At 34.3% G+C, this 14,892-nt stretch overlaps 2 protein-coding genes across 2 annotated transcripts; one reads left to right on the forward strand and one right to left on the reverse strand.

Annotated features, from left to right (window-relative positions):
- The first annotated feature begins 4,549 nt into the window (after positions 1-4,549).
- On the forward strand, positions 4,550-7,522 carry LOC120263070 (protein FAR-RED ELONGATED HYPOCOTYL 3-like). The gene is made up of 3 exons (XM_039270990.1): positions 4,550-5,107; positions 6,045-6,354; positions 7,467-7,522. The coding sequence occupies exons 1-3, from the start codon at positions 4,550-4,552 to the stop codon at positions 7,520-7,522; spliced, it is 924 nt and encodes a 307-aa protein (XP_039126924.1).
- Positions 7,523-12,296: 4,774 nt separating this feature from the next.
- LOC120262940 (glucan endo-1,3-beta-glucosidase-like) lies at positions 12,297-13,921 on the reverse strand. Its single transcript, XM_039270858.1, has 3 exons — positions 13,873-13,921; positions 13,372-13,525; positions 12,297-13,295 (listed from the first exon to the last, which is right to left on the reverse strand). Exons 2-3 carry the CDS (start codon positions 13,442-13,444, stop codon positions 12,346-12,348), a joined length of 1,023 nt encoding a protein of 340 aa, XP_039126792.1. The 5' UTR covers positions 13,445-13,525; positions 13,873-13,921; the 3' UTR covers positions 12,297-12,345.
- Between the last annotated feature and the right edge of the window lie 971 nt (positions 13,922-14,892).

The raw sequence follows: 14,892 nt of genomic DNA on the forward strand, positions 1-14,892 counted from the left end.
CACACACAAACTCTCAATGCGCTTTTCGGGCCTTTCGTCATCGAGGAACTAATTGGCGCCAGAGCTTTCATCGCTTGGTACTCACCGAGACCAGCTAAACCGCGACAATGTTTTTCACGCCTCTCTGTCAAGAGGTTCAAGGGTAGTCCAGCACTCAATTTATCAACCCATTACTCGCAAAATTTTATAGGCCAAGATCCTCTTTGACTCCCAAGTCTGTTATGAAGTATCCGGATATTATAAATGGTTCCCAAAAGTCTGTTCTGGGCTAGGCATTGGGAGGGACAACAGAGTCCGATGCTACATGGGAAGATACCCAAAGCTCAAGGATACATTTCTAATTTGCCCTCGAGGACAATGGTGTGGTGAACTGGGGGACAATCTGATGCACGAGGCTCAAGCAGGGCACCGGAAGAGTAATCGCAAGAATCAAGGTGTCAAAGGAGTTAAATTCATGATTTTGTGATGGGTTAATGATTTTAGTATTAAGTAATTAGCATATAATATAGTGAATTAGTGGTTATGTAAAGGTTGTAATTTCTGGAGAGAAAAGTCCATTAGAGGGGTTGTTATTGTCGTGGGACTGCTCTCGCACGTGAGATAGTTTTGGAAAATGCCAAGACAAAGCAGTGTGTTGTTACATCGTGGATGATGATTCGCTTTATAAACCGAATCATCGAGTAAATGATAGCAAGGAATATTTTGCTCAGTCTTGCCCCCATGTCTTCTTCTCCAATTCTCAATGCACTTCTGGTGAAACAAATGTTTGCACTTTGGCAAACTCCTCATTGTCTCCCCTTCTTCAATCTCATCCAAACAAATCACACAAACCTTCTCTTCAAAATCATTATCTAACTTACTACTAAGAGAACACTCACACTCAGACTCTTTGTGCCATTATCTTCATTACTTCAAAAATCATTATCTAAATTACTAAACCATATGTCACGGACATGGACAATTTTTTAATTATACCATAAGCTCTTATGTTGTGGCAATGTTTTGAAACCCCGACCGATATGTACGACTCAAAAAGACTGTGGGTTATGGGTCAATGATTTAATCAGGGATTTGAACCATAATCGACCCGACCATAAATAATAATATATATTTTTTATAAATTTAATTATGCATAAATATAAAAAAATAATATATTATAAATTACTAAAAAATTAAAAAAAACAACAATACAAAAGTTCAACAAATAAATAGTTTTTTTATAATTTATAAATATTAATTTAATACTATTAACAAAATCCAACTCATGATAATCTAATATGATTTAAAAGACAACTTCAAATAAAATACAACTGTGGGATCGAAAATATGCATCTGGCATCATGGAAAAAGATACCAAAATGATACATCGAAGCACAAATATCATATTTGTTTCGTGGGTTCTTTCATTCCTAATAGGGGCAAGCCCCTATTATTAATTACCCCAGATTAGAAATCTTAGGAATCTCCGATTAAGGGCAAAAGTACAAGTAAAGAGACAAGAGAATTTGCAAAATTATAAATTTTGTTATTTTTATTATATAAACATATTGATTACATCACTTATATGTTGATATAAATGACTTTTATATAGATATATATATATATATATATATATATATATATATATATATATATATATATATATATATATATATATATATATATATATATATCGCTGTCACTGCCTCATGCCTTGCCACCACGCTGTCGCGTTGCGCTCATTTTTGAGACGTATATTTCATCGTCAGTCTCTTTTTAATAATAATTTTGGTTACTATCATGAAATGAATAGGCCACCACCGCCTATGTCTTATCATCGCTATATATCTCATCTGTCGCCTGAGATAAATTTAACTAATCGCCTTGGAGACAAAGCACCCTCTGTTGTTGCTTTAAGATTAGCAGAGACGCTATCATCTCTAGATCGCTGCTATATATCCTCATTGTCGCCTCGAGATAAATTCAACCATCTGCCTCGGCATGACAAGACTCTGATTGTTGCTTTTAAGATTAGCAAAGACGCTATCATCTCTGATTTATTTATTTGGTTATTTATTTATTTATTTAGTTCTATTTCAATCCACAATTATCATAGAAATTTTTTTATTTATTGCGTGTATATATATATATATATATATTTGGGGATAGGTGTATATACCCATGTGTATGACACTTGGGGGCGTTTTCTGCATGTTTCTAATTTCAGTGGGCCATGTGCTTCTTCTTTCTTTTTTTTTTCTATATATATATATATATTTGCATGCTTCTCATTACTTCATTGCATATATGCATGTTTTCTCATCCATTCTTTTATATATTTTTTTTACTTTTCATCTCATGCATGCTTTCTCATTCTCTTGTTATCATTATTTCTTTTAATTCCATGCCCTCTCTTTTTTTCTTGCACGTATGCATGCCCCTTCTTTTTTTATGTCCATATGCATGACATGCTCTTTTTTTTACTTTTATTATTATTATTATTTATTTGCATGTTTCTCATCATTTCATTTATTTTTGGATGATGGAGCCTACATTTGGACTCTTCTCTTGAATTCATGAAGGGGTATATGAATACAATAGATAGCATGATTCTTTTATGATTATATTCATGCTTACATATAATAATTTTCTTTTAAAATACCCCCATGTATATCCCTCCATGGTGGGCCCCACGTCTTATAGCATGCCTCCATCAAATTTTTTTTATTTTTTTATATGTATTGTTTTTTTATTCCCATGCTTCTCATTATTATTTTTTTTATTATTATTTATTTTATTTTATTTTTGATGATTTTTTTTTATTTTGATTTTTTTATTATTTTTATTGTTATGTTTTTTTATTTTTTTTTATTTTTTTATTTTTTGCTTTCATTGCATGCTTCAATGCCTTGAATGCAAATCAGCTGGTGTATGAAGGAAAGCAATTCCTTTAGCTCCATTCGTGGAACTGTCTATACACCATGCTTCATGATTTATCTTATTATTACTTATTTATTTTTTTTATGAGTTTTCTCCATTTAACCACATCCATTCATTTTTATATTCATACATTCCTATCTTACTTTTTTTTAAATGCACGTGAGGATCCATACTTCTCATTTTTTAATCTTTATTTTTTATCTCATGCACATGTGCACATGTGCATGCATATAGTGAATTTTTTTTTTTATAGAAGAGATCTCACTGCATGTTTCCATATCATATATAAATAACATCATCACAAGCTTTCTGACTTAAGCCTTCAATGCATGCAAATTATCAATTTGTATATTAATATGTACGTGGCTTTTGAGAGAATTTGACCGGTTTTATTGTAATTTTTCCTTAACTTTCATCTCATGCATATGCATGCTCTCTTACTATTTATTTATTATTTGTTTATTTAATTTTTATGCATGTGGAAAAAAGCATCATCATTAGCCTCATCATTAAAGCACCATCATATTTAAGGACAACCAACACTTGCAATTAAAACCTATATATATATATATATGGGAATTCATCTGCTGGGACGTCCCTAGAAATCATTTCTAGGGATGTCCCCCATCAGCCGTTAGATGGCCATCATCTAACGGCTGATGTATAATCTCATAAAATATTTGGAGATGCCCAGTTAGATCTTCGCCTCCGTCCATTGTTCTCCCCTCTCTCCTCCTCCATTCCCGAGCCAACGCCTGAGAATCTCGTCGCCTCCCTCTCCCTTGCAGCAGCCGGTGCTGACGCCCGAGAAGATCTTCACCTCCCTCTCTCTTGCAGCAGACGCCGCCCGAGAAGATAGGTATGTAGATTCAATTTACCTTCCTTTTTCACACCCTTTCATCTACCTAACTAGCAAATTATCATGTTGTTATTATGTCAGTCAAATAAATCAACAATGCTAATACATTTTAGTACGTCTATGCGCAAAAAAAATCACATAGTTGATATCTTTCCTTTCTGATTATGGAATTCAAAGTATGAAAAATATTTAAGTTTTCATATAAGGCCAGAACCTAATCATCTGAATTTGTATGCCAAACATGTGCTAGTCCAGTTTGTTGTGATTCTCTTCTTTTCAAACAACAAGATGCAATTTTGAATATAAGCAACACATGACTGACAATGCTCATCAGATTTTGAAATCTAGACATTTTACTTCTCTTGAATTGGTGTTGATATTGTTGCCTCCTGAAATTGCCGTAAGTGTATCTAACACAGGAAACCAACCTTCCAACATATGAAATTTTCCTATGGTTTCATCACTAATTGAAAAACTGAAAGGCCAGTATTGTATTTTCATCTCTATAGTCTCCTTTGGTATGTATTATTCAATCTTATGATATCAGACTTCTTTATTTTATTTTATTTTTGGCGTAAATTTCCTACCAATCATTAACTTTGTTTCTTATCTTTGTGTTGTTTTATGAGTTTCCATGCCTGTTTTCACTTTGTTCTACTTGTGACTTTTGTTAACTTGTGACTAGCCACTATCTGTGTTTGTTTTCTTAACAAACTAATTGATAATAAGTTGATATATTCTAAATGGTTGTAGTTTTATTTATAGGCTATCATGGCAAATATCACCGATAAAATATACAGAAACGACAATTCCATCTTTGAGGATATTGAAATGGATATAAACGAGCTCGGGTTATGTAGATTACATGAAGAAGGTGAAGGTCATGTGACACAAGGAATTGATAGCCAACAAGTTGAAGATATGCATGAATTGACAACCGAAGATGATCAAGAAATGGCAATGAGTCCACAATCTCAAGATGAACGGGAGGTAAGAATCCCATTTGTTGGTATGGAGTTCGAGGATGAGGATGCAGCATTTCAATATTACTTGGATTATGCAAAGTCCAAAGGTTTTGGGGTAAGAAAGGGCCATGTGTATCGTTCATCAAGTTCTCAAGTGATTACTTGTCGACACTTTGTTTGTGATAAGGAAGGAGCTAAATCTATGTTAGACAAAAGACAACTAGGAAAAACTGTACGAAGGCGTAGAGATACAAGAACAAATTGTGAAGCTCGAATGGTAGTGTCAAAAATGAAGAGTGGACGATGGACCATAAAGACGTTTGATGATGTGCATAATCATGTTTTACTAACAACTCCATCTAAGGTGATGAAGATAAGGTCTCACCGCCATATTAGTGAGACATGTAAAAATTTGATGGAGACATTGCATAAGAGTAGAGTGGGACCGAGCCAAATGAGTCGAATATTAAATGAAACATTTCAAATACAGGATCTGCACTAATTACAAGGGTTGATTGTTCTAATCATTTGAGGGGAGTCGAAGCAACAATATTTGGAAAGAATGCATGGCTATTGTTCAAATTTTCAACGAAAAAAACTCAATGACGATTTTTTTCTTCTTTGATGTGGAGATTGATGAGTTTGGTCAAACTAGATGTGTCTTTTGGGTAGATGGAAGATCTAGAATGGCATATTCAGAATTTGGAGATGTTGTCATTTTTTACACTACTTATAAAACCAATAGATTTGGTTTCCCTTTTGCTCCTTTTGTTGGTGTCAACCATCACATGTAATCAATTTTATTTGGTTGTGCTCTAATCGCAGATGAAAAAGAAGAAAGTTTTTTATGGGTATTCCAAACATGGTTGAGATGTATGCTAGGGAAACATCCAAAAACCATAATTACAGATCAAGACTTGGCTATGGGGAAGGCCATTGCAAAAGTGTTTCCAAATTCTGGCCATCGACTTTGCTCATGGCACATAGGAAGAAATTCAATGAAGTATTTAGTAGATTTGAAGAGTAAAGAGGGCTTCATGAAGGACTACAACAATTGGTTGCATCGTAGTGAATCAATTGAAGCATTTGAAAATAGATGGGGTGAACTTCAAGAAACATACAACATTGATGATAAACATTGGTTGAGTAAGATGTATAACATTCGACACAAATGGGTGTCTTTATATTGGCAAGATATATTTACAGCTAGAATGACTTCTACACAACGTAACAAAAGTATCAACTCATTTTTTGATGGCTTTGTTAATGCATAAATTCCATTAGATGAGTTTGTTATGCAGTATGATAAGGCTTTGGTTGCTCGACGAAATGATGAAGAAAATGAAGACTTCAAAATGTTGGACTCTATAGCTAATTACTACACAAGTCATCAAATTGAGAAGCATGCAGGAGAAGTGTATACAAGAGCTATGTTTAATATCTTTCAAGTAGAATTGCGAGAAAGTGATAGTTTGCTTGCCGAATGTATTCGAAATGGGTCTCAAAATGCAAAATATATAATTTGTAATCAAACTGATGTGTTTAGCAAAGATTGTAGTGAAAATGGGGAGCCTTCGGCAACGTGCTCTTGTAAGAAGTTTGAGATAGAAGGTGTGTTGTGTCGCCATATATTGAAAATATTTTAAAAAAAAGAGGTTGCAAAGATTCCCAAAAGATATATTCTACGCCGTTGGACTATAGATGCAAGATATAGATCAAATGTTATGATGGTTAAGACATGCAACAATGTCTTCACACCCTTGATGAAGTGGAATGCACAAAAAGTGTGTTTTCATATCGCACAATCTATATCATCCCTAGAGATGTATGAGAAAATTATGCCAAGCTTAAAGACATTTTTAAAATTCTTGGTGAAATGTCTAATGCCCCAGAACATAGATCTTGCACAGGGCAAAATGAGGAAAATCAAGAGATTATTGGTTCCTCTTCTTGCCTTGCCTTCTCAAGTGAAGATAATGTTTGTGGGTCAAACATTAGTATTCTTGATCCAAAACCTATCAAGAGCAAAGGTCGACCAAGAGTGAATACGAGGATTGAGTCCGGCATCGACCTTCAATTATCAGCCAAGAGAAAAAGAACTTGTAGTAGATGTGGAGGAAAGGGTCATTACATGACTACTTGCACATTTAGTAAGACATTTTTTTCATTTAAAAGTTCCATCAATTTATTTTATAGTTTAATCATTTTTTGTTATTTACTAAATGAAACTTTTTATTTGTGAATGTAGATCCATCTTGAGTAACAAGGAGCACTCATTGGTCACTTTTTGAATCTACATGTGATTTTTCATTTTTGGAGTTATAAACAAGCTTTTATCTAGGACAAGTGATTTATGTAATTTATATTGTATTAGTGAGTCATGGAAGATGAATCTTTAATGGTTTCATTGTGATCATGGTCATGTTTTAAGGTATTTATATTGTATTAGTGAGTCATGTAATTTATATTGTAATTTAATATGGAAGATGAATCTTTAATGGTTTCATTGTGATCATGGTCATGTTTTATGGTATTTTAATTTTGGATGAAGTTTTTGGGAACTTCATAATTGATTAGTGAGTATAGCAGTGCATTTTTCTTCTTGTGATTACTATGTGTTTTGAGATAGCCCCTCGAAGACTTGGTGACAATGGTTGCAGGAAAATATGGATAATGAATTGGAAATAAGTGTTAATTTATGCTCACATTTTTTTTATGCGCAGATGTTTGGAACAAGCTTCTTTATGCTCACATTTTCTCAAAGCATGCAGAAGAGTGATTTGCTTCCTTTTTTTCACAAGATGTTGTTCATATTGGTTTTATTTCAAATTTTGTATCGAAGGGAAGGTCCAAATGGACCTATGCAATGTAACATTTGACTTCCCTGTTTCATCAATCAAATTTAATAATTTAGTTACAATCCCCACACAAATCTTCAAAGCACCTGGAGACATTCTGTTTTTCATTCAACAATCAATTTTACACCTGGAGGCATTCTGTTTTTCATTCAACAACCAATTTTACACCTGGAGACATTCTGTTTTTCATTCAAATATAAAGCCACACTCGCTTGAAAGCATGAATCTATATGCTAATGGCCATGCAAATTGATATCAGTGATTTAAAATACACTAATACATCTAGAGACAGATGCTCATAAATTTCAGTGTCAGTGTGTTCCAATATCTTCCATAAAAGCTTGTAACTCGCTTCATCACCCCGAAGAGGTCTTTCCATTTGGAAATTTTCACCCTGGAAAGGAAACCAATACATAATCGTAAAAGTAAATGAACCATCAACCATTGGATAGATTACCGTATAAAAATTATTAAGTCAATGTTGAGCACCATTCTTCGTAGGAGCATCTCAAAGCACCGAGAGGCATCCGCATTGTCCCTCATAGAGCACAATAAAAGGTGAAAGTAAATCACTCATGCCTACAAAGAAAAACAAATTTCATGCAAAAGATTCCAAGTAAACTGAAGATGGAACTTCCAAAGAGTGATTTTACCAAATCAGAAATTTAATGAAATGCCAGAGTTAAAAAACAGAGAAAATTATTTATGAATAACCTTGACAATATCCCGTGGCAGGATCAACCCTTGCATAAACAACAAGAATATCTGACATCCTAGCCATATTTTCCCAATAACTTTTTAAATTACTTTTATCAATAGATAAATCCAAGAACATGGAAAAGGTGATGAAACAAAATTAAGTATGAAATTGAAACAAAACTATAACCAAAACAAAAAAAAAATTGAAATAAAATTTCATAAATACAGAATCCATATCATCACATTCAAAGAACAATAAAAATCTCTGCTTTTTTTCTAGATCTCCTTTCTTTCCTTCCGTCCTCCCCCATTGTTTCGGAATCAAATCAATAAAAAAAGGATTGCAACCAAAAAAATGAAGATTTACTAAAAGCTTACCTTGCAAATCGAGAGATCGCATAGGGATCAATAGATTCTCGATTATCCCCAAGTATACACCATCTGGCCTCTTTGAGTGCTCCATGATCAACTCCATGCTATATGTGATCATTTCAGGCACTGGAGTTGGTCTGTGAGATCGAATCCGGTGGTGACATCAATGGCGGTAGCGGCTGCTGCAAGGAAGAGGGAGGCAAAGATCTAGGTGGGTGTCAGCTCGGGAATGGAGGAGGAGAGTGGGGAGAAAACAACGAGGGCGGTGGTTGCTGCAAGGGAGAGGGAGGCGAAGATCTGGCTGGGCGCCAACTCAGGAATAGAGGAGGAGGAGGAGGGAGAACAACGGCTACGGCGGCACTGGCTGCAAGTGAGAGGGAGTCGAAGATCTTCTCAGGGCGTCGACTCGGGAATGGAGGAGGAGAGGGGAGAGAACAACGACGGGACCCGGGATCTGCAACCCTAGAAAAAGATTTGGGTGGGCGGTCTCCAAAAACAACGAGGGCGGTGGTTGCTGCAAGGGAGAGGGAGGCGAAGATCTGGGCTGGGCGCCAACTCAGGAATGGAGGAGGAGAGGAGGGGAGAACAACGGCTACGGCGGCAGCTGCTGCAAGTGAGAGGGAGTCGAAGATCTTCTCGGGCGTCGACTCGGGAATGGAGGAGGAGAGGGGGAGAGAACAACGGCAGGACCGATACTGCAACCCTAGAAAAGATTTGGGTGGGCGGTCTCCAAATATTTTTTAAAGTATACATCAGCCGTTAGATGGCCATCTAACGGCTGATGGGGGACATCCCTAGAAATGATTTCTAGGGACGTCCCCAGCAGATGAATTCCCTATATATATATAAAATATCAAGTTTCAACTTCATGTCCAGTCAGTCAATGGTCCATCTTGAATAACATAAGCATATGCCACAATAGCAATGAAGCCATCTATATGGCACCCATATCAATTCTTGCAATGCCATTCTCTTTCAACACTATCTCATCACTAGCAAAGGGCCGAGAAATGGCAAACAGCATTGTTCACAGAGACACAAGTGGAGAAAGCCACTCCTTTCTCAACCTTCTTCTTCACATTATTGCACACATTTCCAATTTGCTCTTCAATAAAGGCGTCTCTTTTTTTTTCACAGATATCCACTATTTTCACCCTGGACTTGCACTCTAACATGACCGACTGCAGAGCCTTGTTGAGGATCTCGGCGGCCATTCTGGTACTTGGTGACAACATCAAGAGAGGTGAGATTCAACTCCTTATCTAGAGAAAAGAATTCTAGGGTTTTGTCATTCTACAAGTAAAAGGCAGTGTGAAGCGAGGCTTAGCGGCTTGGTCTTTAGCCATGGGTGGGATGTTTTTTTTTTTATTTGATCTCAGACAACGGCAGCGACAACACAATGGCTGCAAGACGACAACGAGTGGCAGCAGGTGAAGGGCGACAATCGACATCCGGCATGATTGGCGGCATTATCTCGACCTCTCAATCACGCCAAGCAACATCAACGATGAACGTGGCGACGGAAAGCAACGACAACAATGATTAGCAGATGACGACGATCAACATCCGGCGTGATTGGTGGCATTATCTCAGCCTCTCAATCACGCCGGCAACATCAACGATGAACGTGGCGACGGAAACAGCACAACAACGATTAGCAGATGACGACGATCAACATCCGGCGTGATTGGTGGCATTATCTCAGCCGCTCAATCACGCCGGTGGCATTAACGATGAACAGGACGACGGCGAGCAGTGGTGACAGCGAGAACGATATTTTTGTATGCATGCGAATGTGTGAGATAGATGCGCACCTTTCTTTTCCTCCTTAGTCTTCTTTTTCCTCTAAAATCTTTTTCTTTGTCTCCCTTTTTAAAAAAATCTCTCTCCAAAAAAAAAACTCTCTTACTTCGCCGATCCTTCCCCACTTTTAAAGAAAAAACTTAGATCTTATCTTCTCCTCCGTCAAATCCTAACCAAGTCAGGATAGAGATAAAACTAAATCAAGAATTCAAAATTTTAAAACTGTAATTAATTAATATTAAAACTTATCTTTTCAACCAACCTAGAGAAGTGACCAATCTTTTTCAATATATATATATATATTTTTATTATTATTATTTTTCTTTTATTTTGTTATTATTATTATTTTTTAATTAATTTTAAATTCGAAATTTGAAATTTAATAATAATTTTTTAATATTATTTTTTTTTATAATTTTTTTTTATATATTTTAATTAATTAATTAATCTAATTAATTAAATTTTATTTTTATTATTATTTATTATTATAATTATTATTATTTTTATTTTTTAATTATTATTATTATTTTTTTAAAAATTCAATTTGCCTCGGGATATGTATTTGGATGTCTCGGTATTTGTACTTTCTCAAATCGCCTCGAGATCGATTCTCATGCCTCATAAAATTTAGGATTGCCTCGAGATGTGTGTTTGGGCTATCCTAAGATTTGAGATTGCCTCGAGATAGGGGTTCTCAGGGGTAATCTTGTAATTTGCCTTTATGCCTCGAGATATGTTCTCAAGGGCAATTTTGTAATTTGCATTTTGTATTTAACTTGGAATTTGCATTCTAGTCCAAAACAATCCAATAATCAATTAAGATTAAGATTAGGACATTTAAATTTTAATTCTAAATATATCTATGATTAGGATATATTAGAATTTAAATTAAATTGGAATTTGGTTTCCATTAGGACATCGAATTTTATTAGGACATGTGTTATATTATTTATATAAACAACAACATAATAAATAAATAAAAAGTAACACAATACAAATTTTTTTAAGTTTGCCAATATAATCTAATAAATAAAACTCAAAAATCATGTAGTTTTGATTTTGAAGCAAATTTTATATATAACCCCGTACTTACATATTTATTATTTATTAAAGTTTTAACTTTAAGTATATAATAATATAACTGGTTGACCCAGTTCGACTAGTTCACTGGGTACTCTGTTGAGTCAATCAAGTCAACACTTTACTCGGGTTTTTATATGATCCGACCATGCTGCCTGAGTTTTGGTTGAACTCGGGTTTCAAAATATTGGTTACAGCAGCGAAAAATCAAATTTGTGATCTCACCTATGCACAGAGGACCCAAATGTCAATAGACTAGATTATTGATCATTTTACCATTAGGTATGGTTTTCATCTTTATTATTATTATTATTATTATTATTATTATTATTATTATTATACATAAAAAATCACTAAAATTTCAAATTTCGATTATACAATGATCGTTATTTTTAATATTTAATATGCTATATCAAGTTATTAACTTTATACTTAATCATATATATATATATTATATACTAGAACAGGTAAAATAAGATAAGCACATGCTAACACATCCCATCTCTGCTTTTGTATACAGTGATTAAAATCCAGAGATCAAGAACTTAATAATATTAACAAATAAATAAATAAAATAAATTATCATTCCACACTTTAATGGCAAAACAAAACACTGATCTAACAAAAGATACACTAATCATCACAATGAGGATATATATATATATGATCAAAGAAATCACTAGCTTCACACTGTATTAATATCAAACTCCATTAGCAATTTAGCATATAAATTATCTCAGGATGACATCCATAATAAAATTAATCTCCACTACAGAGAAAGAACAAAAAACTAAGTAAAAGCGATTGAGTAAACTGGTTGGCCATTAGGATAAAACAAGCCGAAGCACTGCTCAACTCCAGGTGTCTTCTGGTTCTCATTAAACATAGCAAAGACGAACACATCCATCACATAACTTGGCCTTTTTGGAGTTCCATTATTCTTAACATGATCAATGAGTTTCTGATTATAAGTCTCAGCCAAAACTGGGCTTGTGATTCCACTCTGCCCTCCATTTGGCCATCCAGTTTCAGACACAGCAATCCCCACACTTCCCCCTCCAACATTCTCCATTGCTGCATAAAAAGCATCCACCATAGCATCAAACAAGTTCTGGTACTCCAATCCATGATCATGAACCACAGTCCCAGGTGCTGTAAACTGTGCATACTCTAGTGTCACATGCTGAGGATCAGCAGCAAGAGCAAAGTATGGATAAACATTCACCATGAGAACTCTGTTTGGCTCTTCCTGTTCATTTAGAAACTGCAGCACTGCAGTTATTGAAGGAGTGGCTTCATCTGAAAATGCACCTTGAGATGGTGGGAATGAAAAAGAGAGTGCAGTGTCTGCTATCACTGTTGTAACCATGATTTGACTCAGTCCTGCAGAGTTTAATGCAGTTTTGATGTTTCTCATGGCTGGTGCAACTTGCTGAGAGTTTGGTCCTGGGATGGCTTCATTGCCAACTGTGACATACTGGTAGAGTGTTTTGCTGAATGGAAGGATGTTGGTTCCCACCCATTCATTTGCTGCTGCTTGGCTTCCTGCTAGATTTGCTAGATCATCGTTTGCTACTCCAAGAGATACATATATGTTTGTGCCTTCTAGTGCTTGTTGGACTTGATTGTTTGGTGCAAAGAGTCTTAGCTTTTGGATGCCATGAGAATTGAAGAGTTGCACCACTGTTGCAGGATTTGGGAGGTTGTCTCCATTTAAGCCATAATTAACACCAATGCTTCCTGTGTTTTGGAATTGTAATTAAATACAAAATGGATGATGTGATGGTTGTTTTAATTAAAAATTTTAATTAATTACCTGCATGTTTTGTTTGTTGAAGGAGGATAGATAGGATGATGAGAAGGATGAGTGCATTCCATGTTGATGCCATGCTGTATTTCTGATTGAATGATGGGGAGGACACTGTTGTCACTGATTTGTAGCAGAAAAGAGTATAATTGTTTTCTTTGTGCTTGGTACAAAGAAATACAAATTAATGATTAAAGTTGAATTAATTTTATCAAAGGAAAAGAAAAAAAAAACACAATTTAATTATAAACCAGAATTTAACATTAATGAAGTCTTATGAAGAACATAAATATAAAAAGTACATTGACAAAGGTATATATATATATATATGATGGAATTGGAATTATTAAAAAAAAAATCACAAACTATAAATCCCTCAAGACGAGTGTGTAAAGATTTTTCTTTTTCTTTTTTTTTAAATGGCAATGATATCTAAATAGATAAATAAACAGAAATCTTATTCCCATACTTGCACCTAAACAATAAACAGGCAAAAGAGAGAGAGAGAACCTTGGATCCAAAGGAAGCTGTGAAAGATGAGTTCCTTGAGAAATTCCACACTGTGGTGTGGGAAATACATTACAGAGGAATATATTGGTTTACCCTTAAATATATTGGTTGCTTCATTGTAAAAGAGTTTAAGGAACATTTATTTGTATTAAATATCATTTATTTATTGTTGTCATTTTAGTTATAGGGAATTTAATGCGTTCATTAAAAAGCTTCCAATTTCAAGATGTTGAATAATTAATATATAGAACTACTTTACATAATAACCATTAGTTTCATATTAACAGTAACTTTTGAATTTTTTTTATAAATAATGTTTATCATGTTTAAGAGTTTTATAATCATTATTTTTTTATTATAATTTTTGTTTAGATTTTATGGACTTTAATGACAATATTAATATTTATATAACAGTTAATATGAAACGGAAAAAATAGCATTATTACGATCCATATCATTGTCTACACCACACCCTCTCTCTGCATCATCCTCTCAATCCTTGACAGTATAGCAAAACATCATTTTCCATTTTGCAAACTCTTTCAACATGCATGTATTATTTTATATTTATCATTTGAAGATTAGTTCTGTGATACTATTACGTGGCGTCCACACCATTCTCCACGTCACATGACATTCTCCAAAGCACACACATACATATTAACATATCAATTTGGTAATGCTATTTTGGCATATTGCATGCATGTCAATGTGATTCTCCTCATCACACACACACACTTCTTACAAAACCATATTTATTTATATTGTTTTAAAAAGTAAAATAAAAATGAATTATCTTATTGCGGAAGAGAAAAAAAAAATTATACATGGCTTGGGTTATAAAAAATTTGGGTTTAACTTTTATGGGTTGTTTGTCATTGTTGCTGATTTTTTTTTTTTAATTTCATGTTTTGAAAATAAAATAAATAAAATATTTTTGGCACTTTTTTTTTTTTGACAAAGTCAACAAACGACAAAGCAAAAGACGTGTAGGTATGAATGTGCACCACTTACAATGAC

The sequence above is a fragment of the Dioscorea cayenensis genome, chromosome 6 (assembly GCF_009730915.1).
Source record: "Dioscorea cayenensis subsp. rotundata cultivar TDr96_F1 chromosome 6, TDr96_F1_v2_PseudoChromosome.rev07_lg8_w22 25.fasta, whole genome shotgun sequence".
Lineage (NCBI taxonomy): Eukaryota > Viridiplantae > Streptophyta > Magnoliopsida > Dioscoreales > Dioscoreaceae > Dioscorea > Dioscorea cayenensis.

Bases quoted from the DNA above. Each gene is read 5' to 3' on its own strand.
- LOC120263070 (XM_039270990.1), top strand. From the start codon at position 4,550: ATGGCAAATATCACCGATAAAATATACAGAAACGACAATTCCATCTTT. The intron at 5,108-6,044 runs GTGATGAAGATA...TTTGTTATGCAG, and splicing joins TACTAACAACTCCATCTAAG to TATGATAAGGCTTTGGTTGC. The intron at 6,355-7,466 runs GTGTGTTGTGTC...TTTTATGCGCAG, and splicing joins TAAGAAGTTTGAGATAGAAG to ATGTTTGGAACAAGCTTCTT.
- LOC120262940 (XM_039270858.1), bottom strand. From the start codon at position 13,444: ATGGCATCAACATGGAATGCACTCATCCTTCTCATCATCCTATCTATC. The intron at 13,296-13,371 runs GTAATTAATTAA...TCCAAAACACAG, and splicing joins TCAACAAACAAAACATGCAG to GAAGCATTGGTGTTAATTAT.